Source organism: Bolinopsis microptera, chromosome 8, assembly GCF_026151205.1.
Source record: "Bolinopsis microptera isolate Bmic1 chromosome 8, MBARI_Bmic_1.0, whole genome shotgun sequence".
NCBI lineage: Eukaryota > Metazoa > Ctenophora > Tentaculata > Lobata > Bolinopsidae > Bolinopsis > Bolinopsis microptera.
In genome coordinates, this window is record NC_087079.1 from 4998244 (window position 1) to 5018345 (window position 20102).

At 36.4% G+C, this 20102-nt stretch overlaps 2 protein-coding genes across 3 annotated transcripts in view; both read left to right on the forward strand.

Moving 5' to 3' along the window:
* LOC134820275 (stress-activated protein kinase JNK-like) overlaps positions 1-20102 on the forward strand; it is a 56258-nt gene that overhangs the window by 29576 nt on the left and 6580 nt on the right. For both annotated transcript variants that reach the window (XM_063830514.1, XM_063830515.1), the window contains exons 2-6: positions 9576-9687; positions 10625-10699; positions 10855-11070; positions 13860-14039; positions 17591-17671. In XM_063830514.1, the coding sequence (XP_063686584.1) occupies positions 9583-9687; positions 10625-10699; positions 10855-11070; positions 13860-14039; positions 17591-17671 (657 nt within the window). In that variant the 5' untranslated portion in view covers positions 9576-9582. The remainder of the gene's footprint in view (positions 1-9575; positions 9688-10624; positions 10700-10854; positions 11071-13859; positions 14040-17590; positions 17672-20102) is intronic.
* On the forward strand, positions 13-6011 carry LOC134819470 (phosphorylase b kinase gamma catalytic chain, skeletal muscle/heart isoform-like). Its single transcript, XM_063829424.1, has 8 exons — positions 13-186; positions 396-497; positions 1218-1310; positions 1660-1792; positions 2704-2999; positions 3254-3423; positions 3676-3820; positions 4000-6011. The coding sequence occupies exons 1-8, from the start codon at positions 82-84 to the stop codon at positions 4171-4173; spliced, it is 1218 nt and encodes a 405-aa protein (XP_063685494.1). The 5' UTR covers positions 13-81; the 3' UTR covers positions 4174-6011.

Sequence of the window (20102 nt, forward strand, 5' to 3'; positions counted from 1 at the left end):
ACTTTAAATTACAGAGTTACAGATAAGGTCTTTAAACTACCATATTGATGATGATAGCTATAGGTTTTAGAGGGATGGTTCATGATAAAGTCGGGATTAGCAGAAAAACTCAAATCTCTATCAGGAAAAGTTTTGTTCGACACACGAGATGAACACGATATCGACTCATTTCACGCTCAATATGAGGTGAAAATACTCTCCGTTTAATATGTATTTATTATCATCTTCAAGTGTTATCATAAATCTGACGATAACAAGACGTATCGTGTGTTGTAACTAAGCTACCATGGTTACCATGGGTCATACTTTAGTTTAATTATATACTAATAATTTCATCGATATTCGAAACGTTATATTAAACCAATTAGACTTGAAACACAACATTTGTTCTGCAGGTTAAAGAAGAGTTAGGGAGGGGGCTAACAAGCATTGTATGTAAATGTGTGGACAGATTTACTGACGAGAAGTATGCTGTGAAAATTATAGACCTCAATCAGGTATTGTTACCATGTTATCAGGTATTGCTATTTCTCTTCTCTTCTTTTCTCTTCTCTTCTCTTCTCTTCTCTTCTCTTCTCTTCTCTTCTCTTCTCTTCTCTTCTCTTCTCTTCTCTTCTCTTCTCTTCTCTTCTCTTCTCTTCTCTTCTCTTCTCTTCTCTTCTCTTCTCTTCTCTTCTCTTCTCTTCTCTTCTCTTCTCTTCTCTTCTCTTCTCTTCTCTTCTCTTCTCTTCTCTTCTCTTCTCTTCTCTTCTCTTCTCTTCTCTTCTCTTCTCTTCTCTTCTCTTCTCTTCTCTTCTCTTCTCTTCTCTTCTCTTCTCTTCTCTTCTCTTCTCTTCTCTTCTCTTCTCTTCTCTTCTCTTCTCTGCTCTGCTCTGCTCTGCTCTTCTCTTCTCTTCTCTTTTTCTCTTCTGATACTGGTTTCCCCAATTATACAGTAAAATCACATTATGCTTACTTGACAAACATTATTCGTCGCCATTTGATTTTATTCAAGTTTCCATCTTCTATATTTCTGTATTATTTGATGGAAGTTTTAAATCATTCTATTATAGATTTAATCCATTTGCAGACATATTTCATAATAAATCTGGTTTATTTGTTTAACAACTATTATAAATTTGTTGTTTCCCATGCTACAGTTTATCTAGGACAAAAAATGACTGTAGTTGGTATCTCAATAACAAATGTTATTTTAAAACTAATAAATATTATTCCAGAGTTGTGACCTGGACGTTGAAGACTCGATTGTGAGTGAAGTTAGTGCTTTATCCAGGTTACCCCAGCATCCTAATGTCACCGCTCTCATCAAGGTAACTGTAACAGTCTTATATCTGCTGCATCCTTTACAGCATTTTCCATAGTTTCTTATATATAACTGACACAAATATATATGTATCGATAAATTGCTGTATAAAATTTGTCTTTGTTTATCTTTTTATCAAGGTAACTGACGCTGGTCCCTGTGCACTAATCTGTCAGCACTGCATTTGCAATAAGACAATGTAATGTACTGTGCAGTACAATATACATGTTGAAATGTTGTGCACTATGCTAAGTTTTCATCAAAATTCTTCCAGTTAATTTCAATTACATTTCAATTACGATTATTTTACAGTTCAATTACAATTACATTTCAATTTATTGAGCACAGTTCCCTAGGTGTACAGTACAAATGCAAATGTGTACATCGTGCTGGAGCTTGCACCTAATGGAGAACTGTTCGACTATGTTAACCAGTTTGCTGTACTCTCGGAGAAAGTTGCTGCAAACCTTTTCAGGCAGCTACTTCTAGGTAGGTGCTCCTTTACTCCTTTACTCCTTCACTAGTTCACTCCTTTACTTCTTTACCCCTTCACTCCTTTACTTCTTTACTCCTTCACTCCTTTACTTCTTTACTCCTTCACTTCTTTACTCCTTCACTCCTTTACTTCTTTACTCCTTTACTCCTTCACTAGTTCACTCCTTTACTTCTTTACCCCTTCACTCCTTTACTTCTTTACTCCTTCACTCCTTTACTTCTTTACTCCTTCACTTCTTTACTCCTTCACTCCTTTACTTCTTTACTCCTTCACTCCTTTACTTCTTTACTCCTTCACTCCTTTACTTCTTTACTCCTTCACTCCTTTACTCCTTTACTCCTTCACTCCTTTACTCCTTTACTCCTTCACTCCTTTACTTTTTACTCCTCTACTCCTTTACTCCTTCACTCCTTTACTTCTTTACTCCTTCACTTCTTTACTCCTTCACTCCTTTACTTCTTTACTCCTTCACTCCTTTACTTCTTTACTCCTTCACTCCTTTACTTCTTTACTCCTTCACTCCTTTACTCCTTTACTCCTTCACTCCTTTACTCCTTTACTCCTTCACTCCTTTACTTTTTACTCCTCTACTCCTTTACTCCTTTACTCCTTTACTCCTTCACTTCTTCACTTCTTTACTCCTTTACTCCTTTACTTCTTTACTCCTTTACTCCTTTACTTCTCATTTTTTTCTTTCTATGATAATGATTAATGAGCTCAAATAACAACTTTTCAAGCAATAAAAAGATAGCTTGAGGGTCAGAACCTGTACTTTCAAAGTAGAATGCTTGTCAGGTGCTTAATAAGACACATAATTAGGTAACATGAAGACTGTTAAGCAAGTAGAAACCATATTAACATGTGTTATGCAAGCAAACCTCCCCCAAACCTTTATAACTCACAGGTCTACACCACCTTCACTTCCACGACATAGTTCACCGTGACATAAAGATGGAGAATGTCCTGATGAACGAGAAGTTGGGTATAAAGCTGACTGACTTTGGTTTTGCTAAGAGGTTAGAACCAGGTGAAGCTTTGCACGACCTGTGTGGGACCCTGAGTTATATTTCACCGGAGATGATCCGCTCAGAGTTGGGGTCTAACTTAGCGGGGTATGGTAAAGAGGTGGACATGTGGGCATGTGGGGTGTTGTTGTACACTCTTCTTATGGGCCAGCCTCCTTTCCATCATCCTATTAAAGTAAGTTCAGCGTTTTATTGAGCTGCATTATATTGAGCTGCATTATATTGAGCTGCATTATATTGAGCTGCATTATATAATTATATTTCTGCTTTTCTCTTATTCTTTGATACCGTTCTTTTGATTTTTATTTTAAGTCCGTAACTTATTTAATTCAAATTCCCCCAACCTCTTTCTTGCTGAGACCCCTCACTAACCCCTCACTAACCCCTCTCTGACCCCTCACTAACCCTTCTCCTGACCCCTCTCCACAGTTATCCCTGATGAGGCAGATACAAGAGTGCCGGTACGACCGTAAAAGTGACACCTGGCTCAGACTCTCAGACTCAGTCAGGGGCCTTATTGGTGGGTTACTACAGGTTGATGTGAAGAAGAGAATCACTGCAGAACAGGCTCTTCAACACCCCTGGATTAAACACGATGAGTAAGTTTTAGAGTTATTTTCTCTTCCAGCTGCAAACTTAATCTTAAGTTAATACTTTAATCTCTACTTATTTAAAATGTTAACTTACTGTATGTATGTAGTTCTGTGGATGCAGGACCTAGAGTAAACACTAAAACGTTACCCGACCATCTCAATCGTGATACAATGACTTCACAGCATTACTGTTGGAAAAAAATAGTGAATGGTCTGTGTTCTTAGACTAAACTAAACCTAAACTCGCACTAAACTTAGTTTCAGGGATGTAAAGAGACACACGACCGGAAAGAGAAAGTTCAGACAGGTGGTGTATCTGGCTCTCTTTGTAGTGACCATCAGGTCCAGAGCTAGAGCCACTCTTATCAGCTCTAATGATGGCAACCAGCTGCAACTTATCAGGGTATGTTCTAAGAACTTCTTATCTTATCTAGATGTAGTACAATTATCAAGTAAGCAAATATTATGATTATTGTCACGCCAATTGCAATGGTTCAGGTTGCCTTCAGAGCCTTCTATCATCTATGAGACAAAACTTTGAGCTATGAGTTTATCCCACTGGTTTACTGTTCCCGTCCACAGGAGCACAACGCTACGCCTTACCATATAAAAGAAGTGCGGGCAGTGATGGACGACATAGCGTTCACCATATACGGTCACTGGGTACAACGCGAGGATCCGACACGACGTGCCATGATGTTCCGGCACAGGAGGAGGAACAGGTCCCACAGCAGGACTTTTTCTTTAAATGAGTGAGGGAGACAGTAACTGTTACAGTTACTATTATAGTAACTATAGTTACTAGTATAGTAACTATAGTTACTATAATAGTAACTATAGTTACTAGTATAGTAACTATAGTAACTAGTATAGTAACTATAGTAACTATAGTAACTACTTTAGAGTAACATATCTACTGGGAGTGACACTACAGTCCTAACATACTGGAGATGGGAGATCAGGGAGGAACAGTATCACCTACCTGATGTCATCATCATGTGATATCAAATAGATTATTCTGGTTCAAGGTTGTTAAATACGTATTAGGAGGGAATACGTATTGGAATACGAATACATATTAATCCTCGAAAATTGACGTATTACGAAAAGGTGTGTCGTGCGCGCAAAAATTGTTTGCTTATCGGATTATCCATGAAATTTGATTACAAATTTAAGTTATCATGTATAACTGCACTCCTTTAATGCATGATCAATGATGAGGGTGGCGCGCAGCTGTAATGTTTAATTTTGACAAATCAGCGTATTATGGCGTATTCGTGGACGTATTTAACAATCCATAGAAATTACCGTATTACGGCGTATTACGACGTATTCTTTATTAGAACCGAATACGTCGTATTATTTCACGAAAATTTGACGTATTTAACAACCTTGTTCTGGTTTAATCGTGACGACTAAGTTGGAGTGGTGCATGTAAAATGTAAATAGGTTAAAAAAGGAACGATTGTAACCAGGTGAGTAGCAGTGTACTCTGCTGCTCTGAGATGTGTTTTTGGCACGTGATAGCAATTAACCAATCAGCTTCCTAGTTCCAATTATATGGGCCATTTAAAATCCCAGAATCGCTGTCACGTGTTAAGCATTATGCCTCTACATATTATATTGACTGTATTGATAACAAATGGTAGGGGATCAGAAAAGTGATCTAGTTAAACAAATTTGTAAGAAAGGTATTATTTCTAGAAGACTATGGGTAATAGTATTATTTACACAATTATCATACTTTCCGACCATTACATGACTCACTAAAACCTCGATTTACCAGGCTCCTGGGGACAGAAACACTTTATATTTAGAAACTATTCGCATTTACACGCACAAAGAATAAGATAAATAAATATCAAATTAAGTAAATACGGTCGATTTGTTAACAGAGGCACGGTAAATCGAAGTTTGACTGATCGAGTACCAACCGATTGAACAATTATTAATAGATTTATCTAGAATTGTAATCTCAGCATAATTTCGTTAGAATAGATTACCCTGGCGTATTTACTATGGAACTGATTACATTTCATAGAATATGGAAATAAAATAGCTGAGAAGTATCTCAAAATACTCGTTTTTATTGTATATTTGTTATTTTGTATTATTGTAAACAGATTCGCCTCCACTTGCTTTAGAGGCACCATTAACTCGCGGCAACGTTTCTGATTTTTATTGAAAAATAAAGTTTGAAAATGGAGAAAGTGTCCGCGCCCATTAATGATGCCTCTGCGTAGTAGTTGCGAGATAGACGTGCCAGTGTCTGAAAACGGTGAAAACATTAGTTTGGATCATTGCCAGGATTTTCCAGCACAAATGTGTGTGCTGGGGTAGGGATGTAGGACTTAAAAATAAAATGTTTAGCTTATTAATTATAAGTTTAGTTCTCCTGTTCTATTTCACCGTTTTCTTACACCGGTACCATTCTGGAACGTATTATGTTATAAAGTAAACTTAGTTGGTTTACAAACTTATTATAAAGGGATTATCAAATTAATTAATTTAAATAGAATCAACTATCAAGCACTCTTACTTATTTACCTTCAGATCGTTACACTGTTATTGAAATATAGAAATTTATAATTAAAGCCTCTTGTTTATTACTGATTTTTATCAAGCAGAATTTCAAACATATGATTTTCATCCAAGAAAATCACATGATAACTTTAACATCAGAACTTTAACTCAATCATAGTACTATTACATGTGTATATAATGGAATCATTATTACATAATAGTGATAATATATATAATGATTCCATGGTCACTACATAGCATAATAATATAATAACTAACTGTATATTTATTGCAGTTCTGTATAATGCAATGTTGAGACAATCACTGCTGTATTGACAGTAGTTGGCAACAAGAACTACGTTAACGATAACAATGACGTTTTACAGTCACGTACTTGGCCTGCAGATCACATTGTTATATATCTAGATACGGGTCAGAAACTCCTCCCGTTTCAACAGATTCGTTCTGTTTGTTATTTTATCTTTTTTACCTCCTCTTTCTTTCTCCTGTCTTTCTCCTGTCTTTCTCCTGTCTCGCTCATTTGAAGATAACACACAGCATGGTGACTGGTTAATACTGGCTATATCTTTGTTATAGAATATACTATTTACACTAGCTGTGTGTCTAGCTATGATGAATTGTCTACACACAGACAGTTGTTACACTAGACACGGTAGTGTGCAGTGTTTACACACTGCATACAAGCATGTGCCCTTCAGTAAACCTTTAGTTCACGTCGTTCTTTAGTTTTGTGTAGATACTTTAAAGTGTTAATATTATAATTCGAAACGTAAACAGGGTAAAGATTATAATGTTTCAGTGTTTGTGTTGCTGTCTAGCCTCGAGGTATAAAAAGTGTTTGTTTTGTAAGATACACGTGTTAACTAATAAACTGAACTTAAAAAGTTAAAAGGGTAAAGTTTAAAGTTATGATGAGGTTTAGTGACCGTATTTGTATTTTCCTTTAATGCTATGTTGGCCTATAATGCTGTATACTGAAGGTCATGCCTTGAGGAACGCTTAGTGTGCAAATAAAATAATATGCAGATAGGATTCATATTTCATAGTATCAGTTTTATTTGTTCACAAAAAATGTAAGCTTTAGTGAGTGTTTGTCTTACTGTATACCCTCAAAGTCTTATAGAAGGTGTAGGATATAACACTTGTATAGGTTTTATATATAACTTGTTTTCTAATGTATACTAACTATATAATATATCACATACTATCATCCGTATCCTGTACAGTGTACACTGTACGCAAGTTTGCTGTATAGTTGTATCAAAACTAATGACATGATCCTTAGAGTGGATACTTGGATATCTTCCAGAGGTTTGATGTACCAGTATTATAATATATTATACCAGTATTATATATTATACCAGTATAATATAATATACCAGTATACTGTATAATATAATATACAAGTATAATTATATACCTGACGTTTGCTTTAGTTTAATTTCTATAGTATGAAACTTGAAGTAGAACTTGTCATTTGAACTTTGTTTCATTAGTTGTTCTATAATTTTCTCCTTTACATCAAGTTGAGCAGTGAGCACTGCAGTGCAGATAAAGGAAATAGCACCATATTATTATATACCAGTATTATATGTATAATATTATATAATAAATTATATATTATTATATAATAATATTGTGTTGCTTCTATTCCTCTCTCTCTCTTTTTAACTCATGACTTACCTTTAAATCTTTACATTTAACAAATGTTACAGTTACAAAGTTACCTCATTATTGGTTGTATATACGACCGTTCTGCGTATCAATACATTATCGCTAAAAAGCAATGTAAATTGTACACTAAATAGTACAGTTAGCAGAAGAGTGTAGCGGATATAGCCGTTAATATGTCACATCACGTAATGCCTGCAATTAGTGCACACACCATGCACGTATGCCTGCAATTAGTGCACACACCATGCACGTAAAGCCTGCAATTAGTGCACACTCTATGCACGTATATACACAGCTTGAACTGTAATTGCGGCTCTGCTAAGTCACACAGGAAGATAAACTGTAGTTACTTTCTATATCTGTTGTAGTTACTTTCTATATATTATGTTGTTTAATTGGTAGCCAGTATAATTGCGGGGTAGTATGTTGCAGCTTTAAAAGTAGCTCAGTGGATAACAGGAAAGTACGATATTCTTCCAGCATTTATCAGTTATTAGCAGCTGTATTGTAACCAGTTCTCCATTTTACATACAGGTGTTACTTAGAATTCCTTGAAGAACGTGTACTTGTATTCTTGTCTGTAATCCTGGTTGTCAGTCACAAAACTGCAAGGGTGTGCGGTATTGTGCGGTATTGTGCGGTATTGTGCGGTATTGTGCGGTATTGTGCGGTATTGTGCGGTATTATGCGGTATTGTGCGGTATTGTGCGGTGCGGTATTGTGCGGTATTGTGCGGTATGTATTGCACTGCCTTGTAGTTAGAGTTACGTCTGTGTACCCTAACAGTTCCCGTTAAACAAGTATCATAATGTTTATAAGTTATCCTTGGCATCTGATTTATTGAATGGTTTTATAATAATATGGGACTTGTATAATATCAGTGTCACAACCACACGCAAATTGTCCCTTTCTCAGCTAACTGGGCGATCTGTCATCCCACACGTAAACTCATTCTCTTCCTTACAAAGCGGTATAACTATTGGAACTTTAAACAGGGGTGTATCACTGTATCAACCCGACGATAATAATACGACAAAATCATTTAACTGAAACTAGGTTTGGCAGTCGCTGTAACTGTCTAACATTAATGTTATACGTCACCCTATAACTGTGAATACTATTTTTATCCTATACTATAAAATATCACTTTAATTTTAATGTCAATTCTACGCACGTAACGTTTATACTTATAGGCTAGTCACTAGTATAGAACAGCTGTAACCTCAACCTGGAACTCACACAAAACTCAAAAAGTTCTCTCTGAATTAGTAATGATGTCAAGCAGTACATTCTGCGGAATGTCTGCAAGCTTCCTGGCGCTAATTAGCAAGCAATTAGTAGTTAATTGGGAGTGCCACGGGTTTGTGTGTTTTTTACCATATTAGGTAGTGTTACTATGGTTACATTACCATATAAGGTGTTTCTGTGTTACTGCATCCCGTAATATTCATGTAACGTTTATATTATTTAAATTAACTGTACACTGTGTTTTGTGATGGAACAACAGGTTTACAGTGTAGTGTGTGTAGTTGTACTGTCGGTTTTGGTATTTGTCGGTACTGTGAATTGTTACAAATGCGTTACTTTGGGTCTGGTTAGTTTTGAGAAATGTTGGTAAATGCTAATGCATGGTTTAATGTGCAGGCAACATAACATTTTGTGCAGATATGATCCTTATTGTTATCTTCACAAACATTTCGTTGAAAAGTGTACTAGTAGATATAATCGCTCTTGTGCAGGCAATTATAAGGTTAAAAGGTTAATGTTTTTCTACCCATGTGTTCCTGAGTACTTTGTCACAAGTTCTCTTTGATAAAACGTTATCCCCTACTAGGCTGGTATCAGTGATGGTTAATTTAATTAATTTGATTGTCTTATATTAGTTTTAAATTAACAAAGTTATTTATTTAAATGTAAGGCTAACCATCACCTTGTATCTTAGCAACCATGTCAGACACGACGTTTTACACGACGACGGTGCCGCGCGCAGATACTGACTTTACAGTACCTAAGAGATATTCAGAACTAAAGATGATTGGGAGAGGGGCTCAGGTTCGTGGTTATAAATTTCTACTGGCGCTTTTTTCCTGAATTTGTATTTTTGTGGGAAAATAATGTTCCGTTATCAAACATTTAACTTCCTATAATTATCAATCGAGAAACGTTTTATTATCGCTCATTAAAATGTCAACAATTTTGAAACGATTAACCATTAAATATACAATTAAGGGGGCCGGGGGGGGGTCTTCATCAAAATTCTCTCGAAATTGATTTTATAGTTGTTTCTGATAGAGGGGAGTGATATCTATCAGCTGCTTTTGGTCTTATGGAAAAATATTGTTCCTAGCCGAAATTATCGCTGGTCAAAGGTCAGCGCTCATGTGTAATTGTATTGCACGAGCGATTTTCAATCGCGCGTCCTGAAAATCGAGTCTAAAAATCTATCTTCTCCTACATTTTTTGAGCAATCACCCTGAAACTTTCAGGATATGTTCTAGAAGAGAAGTATCGAGCCGAATTTTGAGATAGGCTCCAGAAAATTTTTAATTCGATTTTGAAAATCCTGGACCTGGAAAAATCGTCAAAAAATGAGGTCCAAGATTTTCAAAATCGAATTATAAATTTTCTGAGGCCTATCTCAAAATTCGGCTCGATACTTCTCTCCTAAATGATCCCTAGAACATATCCTGAAAGTTTCAGGGTGATTGCTCAAAAAATGTAGGAGAAGATAGATTTTTAGACTCGATTTTCAGGATGCGCGATTGAAAATCGCTCGCGCAATACAATTACACATGAGCGCTGACCTTTGACCAGCGATATTTTCGGCTAGGAACAATATTTTTCCATGGGACCAAAAGCAGCTGATAGATGTCACTCCCCTCTATCAGGAACAACTATAAAATCAATTTCGAGAAAATTTTGATGAAGACCCCCCCCCGGCCCCCTCAACCTTTAATTATAAATCAATTAACTTACAATTATCCGTCAGGGTATAGTTTGTTCTGCGTTAGATACCCAGTTCGGTGTTAAAGTCGCCATCAAAAAGTTTATGAAACCTTTTCAGGTAATGTGTTACACAACTTTACTCCTAATTAATAATTATTTTATGGTTTGTTTGGAATGGTTTTACCCAAAGTTCAAAAACTGACAATCTGACATACCATTTTGCTACGATATATGATCTAAAACTGATTTTACCAACTTTTTACCCCCCTTCAGACTCAGATACACGCGAAGCGAGCATTTCGAGAGATAAAGTTAATGCAGCTTCTTAAACACAGAAATATAATCTCCCTTCTTAACTTATTCACTCCTTCTGAGTCACTGGACGGATTTAAAGATATGTATGTGGTAATGGACCTAATGGACGCTAATCTATGTAGAGTTGTTAACACTCAATTAGACCACGAACGAGTCAGCTATCTTCTCTATCAGGTAATTAATCACATAATTACATAATAAGTGATTACATAATTATTCCTGAATCGTTATTTGAAATCTGATTGATTGGGTTAAATTCTTTACATATCTTCTAATATAATAGCCAGTCTCAATAATAGTCCACCTTTTTGTCTATATCGTATTCGAATGCTAACTTATTCCAAAATTTATTGGAAGAATGTTCTGAATGTTACTAAAAAGACAAGTCATACGATTATAAGACACTCGGTTCCTTGTTAAACACGTGCACGGAAAGTTACTACTTTTGTTTCCTTGCTTCCCGGCATTCTTATTACCCTCAGGCAAATGAAATCTAAGATATTTGTGGGCGGTTGGCCAACTGAAAAATTAATCAGCATAAAGAATTTAATGGACGGATAAACCACAAAAATACTTCACCCCTTTTGAGCACTGCACTTTATCTGAGCAACTCTAATCCGCCATGTGACGTCATCACACCACGTGACGTCATCACACCACGTGACGTCATCACACCACTGCACTTTAGCTGTGAACACTTCACAGCTGAAACCCAAAGAATAACCGTAAAACCAAACTCAATAAAATATCTTATCTCCATCCTGCTCCCGCCCATGTCCTCTCACCACCTGTAACTATACAGGTAACCTAGGTAACCTGTAACTTCCTCTTCCGGAAATAACTCCGTGTCCGGTTCATTCTCCATTAAAGATGGTAAATGGTACAGTGAGGCGTGCCCAACACAAATTACACGTGTGACGTGTCCAATGTACACATGGTGTTTCAGAACACTAGTATTACGGAGTGTCCGTACAGTGTACTATAATCCCGCCTCAACATGACACTTACATAATATACCCTGTCAGTATGTTATAGTAGTCTGAAATATAACATATTGAAACTATCTGACTCCTGTATTATAACGCTCAACAGAATATAATATGTACTAGGTAAAAGGGCGTGGCACTATGCTGAGTACGTTTTAAAAGGGCGTGGCACTGCACTGTTGAGTACGTATTAAAAGGGTACTTTTCTGAGTACCCATTATGAAGTGGTAATATTATGAGGATATGACAGTATATTTACACAGAGCTAGCTCTAAAGGGTGTACCCTCTTTCCACACCCTCCAGAAGCAGTATATTTCAGAGATATACTATAAAATCTGGACGTTGTCGTACAACGTTGTTATAGCCCAACAGGGCTTCTTTTTATGCTGGAAACCCACATTATGTACAGTATTATGTACACGTATCGTAAATAGAAATAATATTATGTCTTGTTACGTGCTGTGTGGTATTGTGTACACTGTACAGGTGTTATAATCGTGTATACTTCATACCACGCTACTGTTTTAACTGCAGTATGCTCTATGTTATAATTATATATTCTTTAACTTAACTCGGCGTGTGCAGCTCTCTCTGTCAAGTGTATTAATCAAAATACTTAAAGATGAAAAATTAATAAGTTTAATCAGAGCTTCTTTTAAAATGTTATACTTTGCGACCAAGCTATTTTATGAAACCAGTTTTTCAGCGTTACATGACGTTCACGATTTAGCTTCATACCTTTTAGTGTTGCAAGAAAATTATCTGATGTACAGTCATAGATTTCTTTAAAACGTCATACCTATAATATTACACTTAATACGGCTGGCTTTAAACACAAATTTCATAAAATTTTACCCATCATAATATAATATTATAATACGTCACACTTAAAGAAATCATATATTAAGCGGACATTTTATAAAATGGTACATCTATTTCATGACACTGACGCGGAGTGCACGAGTGATGGTACCGTCATGAGGCACGTTACTGAGGCTAGGACTTGGTATCAAATATCACAGTGCAGATTATCTAGTACAATTATTACATACATTAGGTGTTATTTTCAAAACATTGCAAAAAGAGACCCTGTTATCACAATACCTGAGTAGGTAAAAGAATAAAACACACCTCTTCATGGTTCTTAGCTTACGGTTAATGTTATTGATAACATCATCTCCTCATCATAATCATGATAATGTAAATATCATTTAAGTATGATATTAATATAATATGTGAACTGAATACAATGCTTGGCCTTGCTTTTGGGGATCCGGCGGGGGATAAAAATAGTTGGTGTTTCATTAAAAGTAGATAAGACAATGCTGCAATATATAATATCTCTACTATAATTCAGAGAATTATTTCTGTCTGTATGTCTGTACGACCGCCCACGTGCAAATTATACGAGAAATAGGAATTTAGGTAACAACCAAAAGGTTCCATAGCAACGGTGTTTTAATGCACACATGCACGTGCAAAGATTGTTTTAACGTCATTTTGATCGGTTTTGTGGTAATTACGTTGTGTTTAAAGTGTTTTATATTTAAATCGGCTGTATCTTCGATCGAGATGGATATTTTTTGATGCGATTAAAACGTTCTTTCAAAGAATACTACTAGCTTCGTCCCTGTTACCACGGGCTTTCTAGTATTATATATTATATATATTCAATATATCGTGTTCTTTTCTTCTTCTTTTTTCTTCTTCTTCGTTCTTGGCTTCTCTGGAGGTTTGATTATAGAAGTAACGACTTTTGTGGAACGTCTCCCCTCCTTGTTAAGAATAAACTTTAAAATTTAAAATATACAATTGTATATTGCAAAAAAAAACTAGTCCTGACCAATTACTCGACTGTCAAACTTTAAAGCAACCAAGAATCCCGACTTAATTCTTACTCCATCCCCACTAACTATGGTAACACTATCACCTAGTAACATGGTGTTGCTATGGTAACTAACTCCCCCCATTTCCAGGTCCTGTGTGCTATAAGGTACATGCACTCAGCAGGTATCATTCACAGAGACTTGAAACCCAGCAACATAGTTGTTAAGGAGGACTGTTCTCTCAAGATACTGGACTTTGGGCTGGCTAGGAATGTTGGCAACTTCATGATGACTCCCTACGTGGTCACCAGATATTACCGGGCTCCTGAGGTATGATTCTGCTATTATTTTCATTACATGATAGTTATGTTAATTACTTAATGAAATAATTACTTATTCAACTCATTTGTAATTCAAATAGAAGTTCTAAAGATAAATTAAGTTCAGATAAGTATACTGTACAAATTTAGGCTCTTGTTTGAATTTCCCTCCGGTATTTGTTCTGGAAAGTACTTTAATGACGTATAAAATATCATATTATAGAATGTTATGTGATATTTCATGTGAGCGAGAGAAAATGATAATGAGGCGAGAGTGTTAAATACTTTAAAAACTGTATACAGGAATCCTGCGACAGGAGTATTTCAATCAAATGGTTGCTAACGAGCCAATCAAAAGCTTTGAAACCTTCCGCGTAACTTGAAATGAATGTATCATCCAAGAAAACTTATAATCGAAGCTTAAAATTATACGCAGTAAGCGACGCAATAACTATTTTTAGATTGTAACAGTCGTTAGAATAAAAAATGTATATAATTGTAAATCAAGATGTCTGGAGATAAGTCCTTTGGCTGGCAACAAAATACCAAATATTTATCACCACTAACTTTAGAGTTAGTTAACATTTTTGAGTAATTCATTTGGTTGAAACTTTAGAAGTAGTCTCTGCCTTTCAAAAGCTCAAAGCGATATATTATATATAAAATTATAACGATACACGGAATCATTATATTTGGAGAGAGAGAGAGAGAGAGAGAGAGAGAGAGAGAGAGATAGCAGGTTGTAAAATAAATAAAAGTAGTGAATACCTAGCTAGTGAAGGTTACGTAATCTTTAATGCTATTTTCAAACCGGGGGATGAGTAATGCTGAGCTGAACAGTGAGGTTACCATGAACAATGGTTTGTCTAGTGCGTACAGTAATCAGTATACAGAGGGAAAAGGAGAGAGTGAGGTATTTGTTATTAGATAGTATGCACTATACATTGTTCTATAATAGCTGTATCATGGGAGAATGAGTTACGTTATGTATTGTTACTATAATAGCTTTATTATGGGAGAGGGAATGAGTTACGTTATGCATTGTTACTATTTATAGTGCAGTTTGGCGAACTTATTGTAATCTTTGTAATCTAAGTGAGCCAGGGACAAAAGGATTTCGCGATTATTTTGGCCAAAAAACGCGATACCGCGATTTTTAACAGACCATACATTAAACTATACATAAAATTTGTCGCAAATAATGGGAAAAACCGCGATTTCCTTTTGTCCCTGAAGTGAGCAGAACGTACTTTGCCCTCTATAACCAAATTAGATTAAAATGTTAAGTTGTTGAATAAAATCTAAATGGAAGTGTCACTTTTTTTAAAGTTGGAATTCTTCGAACTGAATTTAAATATTTGACCTTGGCATCGTGCAACGTTTTAAATTTATCGATTCTAGACAATTCTTAACCATTAGAGTATACTAATTCCTATGTAACATATGACAGAGTGGAAATGTATGTATCTAAATGTTGCCAGCTTGCAATTCCCCCACATTTTCCCACACTATTATACATAAAACACAGTGTTTTTAAGCTGCACATTACGTAGTACTGCAGTCATTATCGCCACATCTTCAATACTTAAAACCTTCTAGAACAATCCACGTGCCAACAATATTAACCGATAATGAGCGCAATTTAATTAAAATATCATATTTTATTACAGCGGTATTACAGTAAATAACATGAATATTTGGGAAAGGTGGATGGAGCCGTTAATTGTGTGGCGTAATGTTGCTAAAAATGTATTGTGTCTGTTTTAAAGGAGTCTTGGTCATGATATACTGCGGAGCAAAAGTACTGCGGAGGAGAAACGTTACATAATCCATGCTTTGAGAAAAGTGTGCAGACAACATGATATAACTTTGTGCAGATAGGATTCAGTTCGTTCACAAAATAATATGTGCATATGCAGTTAGAATTGCCCTTGTGCAGGCAACAAGGTTACCAAGTTAAGGTTTTTCTACCCATGACATAATCAGAGTACTTACTTGGTTACCAGGCTGGTTACTACTTTCATGGCGGCTGGCTGGGCTTTTTTCAGTTTTTACAGGGTTACTACCTTGTAGCGGGGTAGTTATGTTAAGCAACCATGCTGAACAAGTAGTTGATCCATCTAGTTGAACACATGTTAACGTGTAGTTGAACACATGTTGACGTGTAGTTAATAAAGCACCCGCCACACATGTATAATAAACGGGAAATACCGCTTCCACTCACTCATTTTAGTTACCTCATACTTTAATCAAGTAAGTTGGCAATATTAGCTAGACAGGCTCTAAAAGGGACAGTTCCTAAAAGGAAATCAACCCCGTACGATTTTTCAGTTGCAATCATATTAAATAGCTACCACACTCTAATCGAGCCAACTAGTTTAATATACATGTACATATACATGCACTATAATCCTAAAAAGTGGGTTACGTTATTCAGTTTTTTTAAGGGTAAATACTTGTTAAGTTGTTAATAACACAATATTCAACCCAGCCTGAACTACAGTATAAACTATAACCTAGTGATGTTAACCTAATGGTTGACACTGTTACCATAGCAACACCATGTTACTAGAGGCATCATGTAGCCGGTGGGCCCGACATGATACGACATATCTTGGCACGTCGGGGTTTGTCGGGATTTGTCAGGGTTTGACGGGGTTTGACGGGGTTTCCGGTTTGTCGAGCCTGGAGGCTTTTTTTTTTTTTTTTTTTTTTTTTTTTTTTTTTTTGAGTCTCCCAACAAAAAGCCGAGACGGAGTCATCAAGCTTTACGTGGAAAAACACTATACAAGAAGGCCTCATGTAGCCGGTGGGCCCGAGGCAAAACCCCTCGACAAACCCCGACAAACCCCGTTTGTCGGGGTTTGTCGGGATATGTCGGGGTTTGTCGGGGTTTGTCGAGCCTGGAGGCTACATGATGCCTTACTAGGTGATACTGTTACCATAGCAACACCATGTTACTAGCTTAGGTGATACTGTTACCATAGCAACACCATGTTACTAGGTGATACTGTTACCATAGCAACACCATGTTACTAGGTGATACTGTTACCATAGCAACACCATGTTACTAGGTGATATTGGGGATGCCGTATGACCAGAAGGTGGACGTGTGGGCGTGTGGGTGCATCCTTTATCAGCTTTACACAGGGCGGGTACGAGTAGTTACAAGCAGTGTACACACAAACACTAGATGTACACTAGATGTACACTAAGTGTACACTCAGTGTATACTAAGTGTACACTCAGTGTATACTAAGTGTACACAGCTAGCTGTTTGTGAGCATGTGTATACAGTAGCACAGACAGCTCAGCCAGAATAAACACTGAACACCTACCCTAGTAGTAACATAGCACTTCATTAAACCCACTGCATTCTAACGTGGAGGAGTGTCCTGTCTGTGTTCCTGTATTGAGTGAGGGGTGCTATTTGCTGTGTTTGGCGCACAGTTGTGGTAAGTGCTGTGGTTTAGTGCGCAGAGTGCGCTAATTGTTTGGTGCGCAGAGTGCGCTACTTTTATTCAGTGTAGCACGTATTTTAGCAGTTTTTTGTGCACGCAGGTTATTCTCGGGATGCCTTACGATGAAAAGGTTGATGTGTGGGCTAGTGGCTGTATTTTCGCTGAACTCATCAAGGGAGAGGTTAGTACTCATTAAAATATGTTACCATAGTAACTCTGTACCGTTACCATGGAAACGCTGTACCGTTACCATGGTAACACGTACCTTAACATTAATATCGATGTTGTAACATCCATATCCTTCTCTCTCATGTTATATGTCATGCAAATTGTTGGGTTTCCTTGAATATCTAAAAATAGCTCTCTTTCATTAATGTCTCTCTTTGATCAGTCTCCTAGTTGAAATATGTTAACCCTACTTTTCTATGAATAGACACGTTTCCTATAACAACTTCACCAGCTCAAGTATTTCTTACGCTGACTTGACACCCTATCTTCCTTGAGAAACTATGTCGTACCAGATCTTTAGATATTAAAACTTATCTAATATCCGTATCTAGTATCCGTATCTCCATGTAGAACTATCTCTACTCTTTCACGCTATATTGTGTATATCCGTCTGTACTCTAATTCTAACACTTCTTTTCATCCTGCTATGTATCCCATGTTATTCGTTATGTGCTGTGGAAGTCTCTTAAGTTAACACTGTCTAATGCATCCTGATACTTTGATATTATTACAATGTACTCTTTTATTACTGTCAATTGTTTTGTATTGGTGTCCGGTTCTTTTACATTCTTCGTAATACACATTGATTATATTTATACACATAGAGTATATTTATACACATAGAGTATATTTATACACATAGAGTATATTTATACACATAGAGTATACACATTTATACACATAGAGTATATTTATACACATAGAGTATATTTATACACATAAAGTATACACATTTATACACATAGAGTATATTTATACACATAGAGTATGTTTATACACATAGAGTATACACATTTATACACATATAATATACACATTTATACACATAGAGTATATTTATACACATAGAGTATTATATATACATTTATACATATAGAGTATTCACATTTATACACACAGAGTATACACATTTATACACATAGAGTATACACATTTGTACACATAGAGTATATTTTAGATTCATATATTTGAAACGTTTAATTATGTAAAGCATGTAATGTTTCATATATCATGTCTGTTTCCTATCACAGTTGTTCTTCATTTACTGCCTTCTTGTATTCAACATTCAACTTGAAATCCTCTTTTCTAAATTGTCATCATCGACTATACTTTGTCTCTTTTACTTGTCATTATCAACTATACGTTGTCTCTTTTAATTGACATTATCGACTATACTTTGTCTCTTTTACCTGTAAACTCTACTGGATCTCTCCCTTCTTATTACTGAGACAGTGTCTAGCTCTCTCATATTATTACCTCTAACAACACTACTGGTAGTAGTGTTAGTTCTGCTAACAACACTACTGGTAGTAGTGTTAGTTCTGCTAACAACACTACTGGTAGTGGTGTTAGTTCTGCTAACAACACTACTGGTAGTGGTGTTAGTTCTGCTAACAACACTACTGGTAGTGGTGTTAGTTCTGCTAACAACACTACTGGTAGTGGTGTTAGTTCTGCTAACAACACTACTGGTAGTGGTGTTAGTTCTGCTAACAACACTACTGGTAGTGGTGTTAGTTCTGCTAACAACACTACTGGTAGTGGTGTTAGTTCTGCTAACAACACTACTGGTAGTGGTGTTACTTCTGCTAACAACACTACTGGTAGTGGTGTTAGTTCTGCTAACAACACTACTGGTAGTGGTGTTAGTTCTGCTAACAACACTACTGGTAGTGGTGTTAGTTCTGCTAACAACACTACTGGTAGTGGTGTTAGTTCTGCTAACAACACTACTGGTAGTGGTGCTAGTTCTGCTAACAACACTACTGGTAGTGGTGCTAGTTCTGCTAACAACACTACTGGTAGTGGTGTTAGTTCTGCTAACAACACTACTGGTAGTGGTGTTAGTTCTGCTAACAACACTACTGGTAGTGGTGTTAGTTCTGCTAACAACACTACTGGTAGTGGTGTTAGTTCTGCTAACAACACTACTGGTAGTGGTGTTAGTTCTGCTAACAACACTACTGGTAGTGGTGTTAGTTCTGCTAACAACACTACTGGTAGTGGTGTTAGTTCTGCTAACAACACTACTGGTAGTGGTGTTAGTTCTGCTAACAACACTACTGGTAGTGGTGTTAGTTCTGCTAACAACACTACTGGTAGTGGTGTTAGTTCTGCTAACAACACTACTGGTAGTGGTGTTAGTTCTGCTAACAACACTACTGGTAGTGGTGTTAGTTATGCTAACAACACTACTGGTAGTGGTGTTAGTTCTGCTAACAACACTACTGGTAGTGGTGTTAGTTCTGCTAACAACACTACTGGTAGTGGTGTTAGTTCTGCTAACAACACTACTGGTAGTGGTGTTAGTTCTGCTAACAACACTACTGGTAGTGGTGTTAGTTCTGCTAACAACACTACTGGTAGTGGTGTTAGTTCTGCTA